We start from the raw sequence: 12,113 nt of genomic DNA, 5'->3' as shown, positions 1-12,113 counted from the left end.
ATATTTGAGTTCATAATTTGCAGCAGATCCTACTTTAAATAATATAATATTATTTGATAGCGTAAAACATTGTTTTGATAGTTTTTTGGACAAAAAAGTGAACCCTGTCGTACACCTTTGGAAGGCGGCACTAAATAGTTCATAGCACAAGCCCTGGGGACCTTTTTAATTTTTTAAAAATATCTCATGGGTCGTGTCTTAGGGAGCTACAAATATAACCCAGTAATGGTTAAATTGCTTTGTGGGCAAAATTCTTTTGTTCCTGTAACAGGTCCTTTCCCCAAATAACTATACTTGGCCCATTTTCAAGGTCTCAGGAATCAAATATGAAAAAATACTAGGCCAGTACGTACCTTGGACAAAGTGCTATAAAGCGTCTTCAAATAAAGCACGTTGACCTATTTTCAAGGTCACAGAGGTCAAATATGTTAAATCTCTTTAAAAGGCTTCTTCTGAATAACCAAGAGACCCTAAGTTAAGATACTTGGCCAGTAGGTACCTGGTATGAAGTGCTGTAAAGTTTCCTCAAATAAATGATCTTGGCCTTTTTTCAAGATCACAAGGCTCAATTTGTTAAAAACCTTAAACATCTTTTTCTGAATAACCAAAAGGCCTAAAGCAATGTTATTTGGCAAGTATGTACCTAGGACAGTTGTTAAAACCTTCCTTCAACTAAATGATCTTGACTTATTTTCAAGGTCACAGGGGTCAAAAGTTTAGAAAACTCAAAACAAAACTTCTTCAGGATAACCAGGAGGCCCATGATGATGCTACCTGACGAGTAGCATGCTGGGATAGAGGAGTATAAAGCCTAGGAGGATCAGCATATGGATATATTGCAAAATTACTTTTATGGAGAATATTTTCCCATGATTGCTCAAATATCCAAGTGAGCGATACTGGCCCTCTGGGCCTCTTGTCTTAGTTAGGAACTCTTTTGCAATGGAGGTACATTTTGTATATGACACAGTTTGTATATGACACAGTATGGGCATACATTTGTACATGTACATCCTACATAGTGTGTAACAGGAAAGAGAGTAACGTGGTTTCTTCGGGAATCGAACCAGCGACCCCAGCTTCCCAGTCCGCCGTTCTAAGCTACATGTAAAGGGAAACCTCTAGAGCGAAGCTAGCAGGCGACCCGGCATCGTGATCCTCTAAACAACCGAATCCCGCCACAGTTGTAATAACATCAGTGTCGGGTAGTTATAATACATCTTAGTCTTTCAATGCCGAGAGAAACAATTGACTTCCCAACCATGTTCGTGTAGTGAATTGTACAACACATGGACATAACGTTCTATGTGATATGTCTAGGTAAACAAGTCACCAATACCTGTCTGTGTAATCCTATCTGTACCTGTGTATACACACAGAATGTATACACACGTTTGTCCGTGATCTACATACACTCCAGCACATCATTACATGTTTACGATGTATATTTTATAAAGTAAATTAAGCTGCTAATATTTAACGAATACATACCATATGTGCATATTTCATGGACATAGATACCACGGATAAATATTGATAGAGACCAGGCTACACCTATGTAGTCCACCTTCATATACACTAGTTGACCAATGAAAAACGTCGTTACATAACCGACATGTAACCGAAGGCCATAATAATGTTTTCGTAAATGACACATGTCTATCAGACATCATGTCTGACATCATTCAGGGAAGGTAAAATATGCAGCCAAATATCGTGACCCTACGCCCTTGTGTTCTTTAGAAGTTGTTAAAGTACAAAGCAGACGGACACCACACTGGTATCCTATCAGCTTACAGCTACTTCGAGCCAGGTGCGCTAATTAAAGAGAAAGTGAAATTAACACACATATATATATAGATTCTGCAACTGTTGGTATAGCACCGACCAGTACCTTATATACCCCGTGTTGTGTTCTCTCAGTTATAGATGTATTGACAGGTGATATGTTTGTTACAGGTATATAACGTCATATCAATACCTGGACACAGGTAATCCCACGGAACACGTGACTGAGCTCAGCTGTGGCAAGAACGGTTTTTTTTCTGAAAAGCAAGTCGACGCCGAGATTACAAAATGGTGGCTGGATGTGGTGCGAACCTCGCCAAAGTTGTGTTAGTGGTTGTGAATATCATATTTCTGGTGAGTATTACTCCGATATCTTGTTGTAAGTTGTGTTAGTGGTTGTGAATATCATATTTCTGGTGAGTAGTACTCCGATATCTTGTTGTAAGTTGTGTTAGTGGTTGTGAATATCATACTTGTTGAAAGCTGTATATGACAGTCGAGACCTGGGTAAAGTCTTGCATTATATCAGAGAAGGGCTTTTCTAAAACCTGACAATCAATGTGAAGTCTTTCTAACTGTGCTAAAGAGGAGGTGTTATCTATGTGACAGTGTTATCAATCCCGATCAGAATGATACCGTGACAACCTCAAAGTATAAACTATGCTAGCAATCGACTTATTGGGAATACGTACGAAGAATAGCGCTAGAAAATATAAACTTGTCACCGACTTTTAACACAGATATGTCAAGAGAGGTGTTTGTTTTCAAACAATTAGAGAAGACGAAGGAAAAACGTCAGACAGGGTGCGTCATGGTAGTGCTATATACAACGAAACATCTATGTTATACCACCTGTCTATAACGACACATTATCTAAAACGACCACCTGTCTATCCTGAAGTATCGAACACCTGCCTTTTAAGACAACTTGTCTAGACTAAGGTAGCGACCACCTGTCCATTAAGAACACCTATATTGACTGAAGTATCAACCACCTGCCTTTTAAAACAACTTGTCTAGACTGAAGTATATATCACCTGCCCATAAAGAACACCTATATTAACTGAGGTAGCGACCACCTGTCCATTAAAAACACCTATATTGACTGAAGTAGCGACCACCTGCCTTTTAAAACAACTTGTCTAGACTGAAGTATATATCACCTGCTCATAAAGAACACCTGTCTACCACCTATTTTTTAGATCGCATGTTTATACATGTATTGAAGTATATATCACTGGATTACTAAACTGTTGCCACTATCAATATTTTACGATTGGAAACAGGAAAACCCCATCCTCAGTTTAAAATGCTTGATTCCTAGTGTGAGTCACTTCATTTTTACTTTCACTTTCTCCAAATCTCCGTGGAACCAGCAATATCTCCTCTTTTCCGTCAGTTACCATGTTACACAAGTCTAAATCAGTAAAGTATGACTCACAGAGGATACTAACTGGTTTTGTGGGCTAGTATACAGATAGTGTAACATTCCACCCAAGTATTGTGTAATCTGTATTCCGAGTTACTGACCCGTTCTCCTTACAATGCCCGGCTACATCACGTAATTTGGCTACACATGAAGAATGTATACCCTATCATTTGTTTTAACCGATAGTTATCAGCAACAGATGGTATGTTAACGCTTCAGTATAGGGTATCACTAATGGCACATTCGGAAGCTAAAACAGGTTTATTGTTGTTTATTGTCAAACGTAGAACAAGGTCAAGCCTTCTCCCAAAATATACAGTGGTTACCTATCACTTGATAATAATGGATAACGACACGTTATATCTACACTGGTGGGCTTAATGAGGTCACATGTTTATTAACGTTTACATATTATCCACAGAGAGCTATGAATTTCCTAACAAATTTAATTTGAATCAAAACTTCAAATTGAATGAGTATTTGATTTTGGCACCAAAATACGTCTTTCATTCGTACTCACTTGTACTTCTCATTTCTCACATGGATGTTGACCGCAATTAGCTACACAATTAAAAAGGTTTGCTCAATAGAGGTCATTATTAAGGTAACTGAGGTCTGAGCTTTGTATGCAAAAAAAATTCAAAGTACAATCTCCAAGATTTGATAAGAAACGTGGAGGTGATTGTATATATGACGTTATCACATACTTACTTCTAAATACGCAATTCCCGCCTTATATGATAAATGATACTAAAATCACGTGACCCATATCAGACCGGCCGGTTGGAAAATGCATAACACGATAACTCCAGATGTGGTCCGGACAGAATAGTCACGAGGTGTTCCGAAAATCCTGATTTTTGGAACACCTCGTGACTATTCTGTCCGGACCACATCTGGAGTTATCGTGTCGTTTCTATGCGTGCGCAGCAGACGAGATTCTATGAAAAAATGTCACGTTCGGCTCAAGGTGAGATTATTTTGAACTCGTTGGCAAATAGGATAATGAAGTTAGACGATCTTATTGACAGACAAAAACATGGCGAAGGAACACGACGAAACGGAGAATGTCGTTTTAACAGAAACTATTAATGAGGTCATGTGTGAGGACGAGACAGCGTGTAACGAGACCGAGTCAACTCGGCATTTTGTGATTTCCCAACCGACACACTAAAATTGGCATTTATTCCCCTTTTTTTTTCTAATATACATTTTCTATCGATGATCTTTGGTGAAAAATTGCTTGAAATTGAAGTTCGTAATTGATAATTGAAAAAAATTGATCGCCCGAAATGTATGTTCAAGTATATGATAAACAGAATAAAACATGGTAAAATCCATATCACATGCCATATCAGCCCTCGACCAATATTAGACTCGGGCTGAAGCCCTCGGTCTGATATTGGGTCCTCGGGCTGATATGGCATGTGATATGGATTTTAGCATGTACTATTCTCTATTTATAGAGATGCTGAATGGAAATAATTTAATGGAGGCACAAAATGTAAGAGTAGAGGGGACATATACGAGTTGAGATTACACAGAAGAGTAGAGTGTATACAGAAGAGTAGAGGATATAAAGAAGAGTAGAGAGTAAACAAGAAAAGTAGAGGATACACAAAAGAGTAGAGGGTACACAGAAGAGTAGAGGGTACACAGAAAAGTAGCGGGTATACAGAAGAGTAGAGAGTATACAGAAAAGTAGCGGATATAGAGAAAAGTAGAGGATACACAGAAGAGTAGAGGGTACACAGAAGAGTAGAGGGTACAAAGAAGAGTAGAGGATACACAGAAAAGTAGCGGGTATAGAGAAAAGTAGAGGATACACAGAAGAGTAGAGGGTATAAAAAGAGTAGAGAGTATAAAGAAGAGTAGAGGATACACAGAAGAGTAGAGTGCATACAGAAGAGTAGAGGGTATACAGAAGAGTAGAGGGTATACAGAGGAGTAGAGAGTATACAGAAGAGAAGAGGTACACAGAAGAGTAGAGGATACACAGAAAAGTAGCGGGTATACAGAAAAGTAGAGGATACACAGAAGAGTAGAGGGTATAAAAAGAGTAGAGAGTATAAAGAAGAGTAGAGGATACACAGAAGAGTAGAGTGTATACAGAAGAGTAGTGGGTATACAGAAGAGTAGAGGATATACAGAGGAGTAGAGAGGATATAAAGAAGGGTAGAGAGTATACAGAAGAGTAAAGGGTACACAGAAGAGTAGAGAGGATATAAAAGTTGAGTAGAGATTACACAGAAGAGTAGAGGGTATACAGAAGAGTAGAGGGTATACAGAAGAGTAGAGGGTATACAGAGGAGTAGAGGGTATACAGAAGAGTAGAGGGTATACAGAAGAATAAAGGGTATACAGAAGGGTATAGGGTATACAGAAGAGTAGAGGGTATACAGAAGAATAAAGGGTATACAGAAGAGTATAGGGTATTCAGAAGAGTAGAGGGTATATAGAAGAATAAAGGGTATACAGAAGAGTAGAGGGTATACAGAAGAATAAAGGGTATACAGAAGAGTATAGGGTATTCAGAAGAGTATAGGGTATACAGAAGAGTAGATGGTATACAGATGAGTAGAGGTTATTCAGAAGAGTAGAGGGTATACAGAAGAGTAGAGGATACAGAAGAGTAGAGGGTACACAGAAGAGTAGAGGGTACACAGAAGAGTAGAGGGTACACAGAAGAGTAGAGGATACACAGAAGAGTAGAGGGTACACAGAAAAGTAGAGGGAACACAGAAGAGTAGAGGATACACGGAAGAGTATAGGGTAAACAAGATGAGAAGAGGGTACACAGAAGAGTAGAGGGTAAACAAGAAGAGTAGAGGATACACAGAAGAGTAGAGGGTACACAGAAGAATATAGAATACACAGAAGAGTAGAGGATACACGGAAGAGTAGAGGATACACAGAAGAGTAGAGGATACACAGAAGAGTAAAGGATATACAGAAGAGTAGAGGGTACACAGAAGAGTAGAGGATACACAGAAGAGAAGAGGATATACAGAAGAGTAGAGGGTACACAGAAGAGTAGATGATACACAGAAGAGTAGAGGGTACACAGAAGAGTAGAGGATACACAGAAGAGAAGAGGATATACAGAAGAGTAGAGGGTACACAGAAGAGTAGAGGGTAAACAAGAAGAACGGAAGTGCTACGGAAGAGTAGAGGGTATACAGAAGAGTAGAGGGTACACAGAAGAGTAGATGATACACAGAATAGAGGGTACACAGAAGAGTAGAGGGTAAACAAGAAGAGTAGAGGATACACAGATGAGTAGAGAATATACAGAAGAGTAGAGGGTACACAGAAGAGTAGAGGGTACATAGAAGAGTAGAGGATACACAAAAGAGTAGAGGGTACACAGAAGAGTAGAGGATACACAGAAGAGTAGAAGATATACAGAAGAGTAGAGGATACACAGAAGAGTAGAAGATACACAGAAGTGCAGAGGATACACAGAAGAGTAGAGGATATACAGAAGAGTAGAGGATACACAGAAGAGTAGAGGATACACAGAAGAGTAGAGGATACACAGAAGAGTAGAGGGTAAACAAGAAGAGTATATCGTGTTTCCTTCTTTGAACTTTTACATTGTACCTTATGACTAATCTCAATGTGTGATACAAGTTGATCAACATGGTTATTATACAAAAGATCACTTATAAAATATGTTCGATCACAGTAAATAAGGTTTTATAGGCAAATTAAGGCATTTCCTTGTAAAGGGCTTAGATAGCATAAACAGAAAACTTAACATTGTTTCCGCAACAATGGCTTGTCCTCCATTTAGTGAATCAGTTTATTAAAATGACGAATTATCCAAAATAGTTTCCTTGTAAGAGAAAATAACATTGTATGTTGTTGTGTATGTAAATATAAGGCTCGACAAACCACTTTAATAAACACAACTATGGTGCATGAATTGTGATGTAAATGATCATAACTTAACAAAAACACGCATTCAGTCCTTCAATAAATACAAACATTCAGAAAGCTACATTCAGTCGAGAAGGTGCATTCTGTTTACCAGTAAAACCAAGAGCACTAGTTTGTTGCTTTTTTCAGAATCAGCATAAGGATTTACAGACCCGTACACGTTCGCTGTTCAAACTTGGACGCAAACGGTACGGAAGTGCTACGCAAACGGTACGGAAATAGTACGCAAACGGTACGGAAATAGTACGCAAGTGCTACGCAAACGGTACGGAAGTGCTACGGATGACGCTTACAAACGATGAATCGTTTGTGGTGACAAGAACGGGTTTACATAAAAAGCGGAAGCATATAAAATATCTAAAACGAAACGAATATACCCACAATGCATAGGAAGAAACGTCAGTAAGAATCGGCATTAGTTATAAGTAAGATTTCAGAATCAGCATTAGTTATAAGTCAGATTTCAGAATCAGCATTAGTTATAAGTACGATTTCAGATTCAGTATTAGTTATAAGTACGATTTCAGATTCAGTATTAGTTATAAGTACGATTTCAGAATCAGCAACAGTTATAGATAAGATTTCAGAATCAGCATTACTTATCAGTAAGATTTCAGATTCAGCATTAGTCATATTTTGTTTGTGCAATTCTTGATCACGTGGTGATCCGAAAAGTCTTAAGGTTTGTTGAAATGAAATAAAAAAAAAAAATACAATATGATTTCGAATAAGCATATTTACATAGAACTTGCACACATGTCCTTTGCTTTTAGAGTGCCTATACATTATGACTTGCTCGGGCGTGGACATTTGATATGACGCTACATTGTCAATATTGACCAATTATCATAGTAGTTCTAAGCAAATATCTACGTGTATAAGAGTTGACAGTCAATTACAGATATGCGGTGATATGTTAATTAGACATGTTTGATTGACATCAGACATAAACACGTATTTATAATATACTGATATACAATCTGTAACCTATATGTCATATTCACTTCTGCCAATCAACACAAGGACTCGTAATAGGACTTGTTTCTATACCTTTGTTTTTGTAAGGTTAGCAAATTATATTTGTGAATTTTATATAGTTTTTGTCTGAATAAATGACAATAAAATCAATATTTATGTTATGTGTTTCCATTGTATGAGTTAGATGATAACGGAGACACACGGGAACTACAAACATTTCGTTTTACCTGACAATGTATCAACCCAATAATGGTTAGACACTATCGTAAAGTTAGTATGCCTGTAGTTGTATTAATTATTGAAACTGGTTTGTACACCGTCCCAGTGAAATTTAATCGTAGACCATGAAGTATTCAATATCAGGAAAAGTTTATCTACACGTGGACACAACTTTGAAATTTACAAATCGCATTCAAGATTAAATATTAGAAAATTTTCGTTTACAGAGAACTGTTGGTATATGGAACAATCTTCCGTCAAATGTTGTGAATTCAAGCACAGTTAAACCATTTGAATATAAAGTAGATGAACACTGGCAAAACCAAGCGCAGAAATACATTTTTAAAAAATCGAAATCTAAACGTCGCAACTTTTGAAATATGTTTTTACTTAACTGGTTTTTTTTTTATTTCAGAGCTGACTGTTAAAGAATTGTAAAATCCTAATTTTGTCAGAATACATCTATGTATCTATGTAGAAATCTTTAAGTTAATGATTGAAGCAGGTTGCGACACCGTCCAAGCGAACTACACCCTCCCTTTTTCTCCATAATGAAATAGAGCTTGCTAGTACACTAATGCGATTCCAATAATATTGAAAATGAAACGCAATGTAGACCTGTATATATTTTCACGAATTTTTCAAAATATGTATTTGTCCTTATTTTCATATGTTCTGTCTTAAATAGAAATGCATTTAAATCATGTTATCAAATTGAGTATCTTTGGAGATAAACTGGAGTGTTGTACCGGTAATCAGACATCTCAGGATTGTGAGTGGGCTGTTGGTGTGACACGTGTCAGTGTGTCTCTGTCTGTACCTAACGTGTCAGTGTCTCTGTCTGTACCTAATGTGTCAGTGTCTCTGTCTGTACCTAACGTGTCAGTGTCTCTGTCTGTACCTAACGTGTCAGTGTATCTGTCTGCACCTAACGTGTCAGTGTGTCTCTGTCTGTACCTAACGTGTCAGTTTCTCTGTCTGTACCTAACTTGTCAGTGTCTCTGCCTGAACCTAACGTGTCAGTGTTTCTGTCTGTGCCTAACGTGTCAGTGTATCTATCTGTACCTAACGTGTCACTGTGTCTCTGTCTGTACCTAGCGTGTCAGTGTGTCTCTGTCTCTACCTAACGTTTCAGTGTCTCTGTCTGTACCCAACGTGTCAGTGTGTCTGTCTGTACCTATCGTATCAGTGTGTCTCTGTCTCTACCTAACGTGTCAGTGTTTCTCTGTCTGTACCTAATGTTTCAGTGTCTCTGTCTGTGCCTAACGTGTCAGTGTGTCTCTGTCTGTCCCTAACGTGTCAGTGTATCTCTTTCTGTACCTAACGTGTCGGTGTGTCTCTGTCTGTACTTAACGTGTCAGTGTATCTCTGTCTGTACCTAGCGTGTCAGTGTATCTCTCTCTGTCCCTAGCGTGTGAGTGTCTCTGTCTGTACATAACGTGTCAGTGTATCTGTATGTACCTAACGTGTCAGCGTATCTCTGTCTGTTCCTAACGTGTCAGTGTCTCGGTCTGTACATAACGTGTCAGTGTGTATCTATCTGTACCTAACGTGTCGGTGTGTCTCTGTCTGTACCAAACGTATCAGTGTGTCTCTGTCTGTACCGAACGAGTCAGTGTGTCTGTCTGTACCTATCGTGTCAGTGTCTCTGTTTGTACCTAACGTGTCAGGGTATCTGTCTGCACCTAACGTGTCAGTGTATCTCTCTCTGTCCCTAGCGTGTGAGTGTCTCTGTCTGTACCCAACGTGTCAGTGTGTATCTGTCTGTCCCTAACGTGTCATTGTGTATCTGTCTGTACCTAAAGTGTCAGTGTGTCTGTCTGTACCAAACGTGTCAGTGTATCTGTATGTACCTAACGTGTCAGTGTCCCTGCCTGTACCTAACGTGTCACTGTGTCTCTGTCTGTACCTAGCGTGTCAGTGTATCTGGCTGTACCTAACGTGTCCGTGTATCTGTCTGTACCTAAAGTGTCAGTGTGTCTCTGTCCGTACCTAACGTGGCAGTGTGTATCTGTCTGTACCTAACGTGTCAGTGTATATGAAACTCTGTCTTATGAAACTCTGTCTTATAAAACTCTGCTTGTGAATTATAATTGTTATAAATGTCATGAAGGTTTTTGCACTTCAGTTTTTAACTAAAAGTCTGTATTATTGTGTATATTATCACCATGATCGGCAATACATAAATAAATCACAGATATGGGGGTGTTACAGAAATATTATATAACGTCAATACTCGTCACAGACATCAAACAAATAATGACAAAGAAACTGGAAATAACTAATAGAACAATGACATACGGATAAAGACAATGGCTACAACATGATAGATGATATTTATGTATTAGAAGTGCCGATACTCGGGTATGGTATAATTACCCCGGTAAAACATGTCACATCTGTGACAGTAATACCGGACTGTTACCTAAACTATTGTACATAAAGATAGTGTACCATGTGGCTGACAGGTAGATTTACAGGTAATGGTAGGACAAATTGTTCCGATATTCGATCAGTTTTTTTGGGCGTGTCTGACATCCAGTATGTTACTAACCGAGTACAAACATATCTCCTTACATATATTAGTGGTCAGTGTGCCCAGTGGTCAAGCGTGGGCTGAAGGACAAACTAAACAAGTGTACGAACAATAAAGATCGCGAGGATGACAGCGGTTGATACTATATAGGTGACAGTAGTCAGTGTACGGAAGGATAAAAGGGACAAACATATCTCCGATACCATTTACTCATCGACGGATTCCTATATAAACGAATCTCATCTCACCTTATTTGATCGAATCTTAGGCCCCTTTTCGCGTATCCGGTTCAACCGTGTATATGCAGTTGTCAAGGCTTACCTAAAAGCTACATCAGATTACTAAGTTACACCTCATTTCCTAAACGAACAACTCTCCAACCGTTCGGGGCGCAATACTGTCGTACGCATGATTTGGTCGCGATTCTGTCGTACGCATGATTTTGTCGCGATACTGTCGTACGCATGATTTGGTCGCGATCCTGTCGTACGCATGATTTGGTCGCGATACTGTCGTACGCATGCTTTGGTCGCGATATTTTAGTTAACATTGTTTTGAAGATGTTCGTGACAATAAGCGTCGGGGTCTCATCACTATCTGTGGTAATATGTTAATAACCAGAAGCCAAACGATACGGCTTACTATCATCCTATATAATCATAGACGATGTCATGGTTACCGCGTCTGTTTCCATAGTGATGCAGTCCTATATTTTCACCTGTAATTGTATAATTAATACGAACCTCCTTGTGGTGAAAGGAGGTTATCAAATATTGATTCATTTCTGATATGAATCCATACATATACATCACGTGACTTAAGTTGGTGAATCCACGAATTTTATCATAAACCCAAACATTTGATAATTAGAATAGATCATATTAAAACACTTTGCTTTTATATTATGGAACATGAATATTTATAATATTTATAATACCTGATAGTTATCACAGGACATGTGTTTGTTGATTATAATACCTGACAGTTATCATTATGAACAACAGGACATGTGTTTGTTGTTTATAATACCTGACAGTTATCATTATAAACAACAACACATGTGTTTGTTGTTTATAATACCTGACAGTTATCATTATAAACAACAGGACATGTGTTTGTTGTTTATAATACCTGACAGTTATCAGAATATATAATACCTGATAGTTATCATTATAAATGACAAGAAATCCTATATTTGAATTTTTTGTGAAAACGTCGCTT

The 12,113-nt window shown here is 38.2% G+C and overlaps 1 protein-coding gene across 4 annotated transcripts in view; it reads left to right on the top strand.

Moving 5' to 3' along the window:
• The window catches only part of LOC110455636 (tetraspanin-6-like), a 60,390-nt gene that overhangs the window by 13,059 nt on the left and 35,218 nt on the right, over positions 1-12,113 (top strand). For 2 of the 4 annotated variants that reach the window (XM_021505892.1, XM_021505885.1), the window contains exon 2: positions 1,960-2,142. In XM_021505892.1, the coding sequence (XP_021361567.1) occupies positions 2,077-2,142 (66 nt within the window). In that variant the 5' untranslated portion in view covers positions 1,960-2,076. The other 2 variants (XM_021505907.1, XM_021505900.1) reach the window with 2 other exon arrangements.

This window comes from Mizuhopecten yessoensis, unplaced genomic scaffold (assembly GCF_002113885.1).
Source record: "Mizuhopecten yessoensis strain PY_sf001 unplaced genomic scaffold, ASM211388v2 scaffold931, whole genome shotgun sequence".
NCBI lineage: Eukaryota > Metazoa > Mollusca > Bivalvia > Pectinida > Pectinidae > Mizuhopecten > Mizuhopecten yessoensis.
Note: the sequence above shows the minus strand (reverse complement) of the source record. Positions and strands in the feature narration are given on the sequence as shown.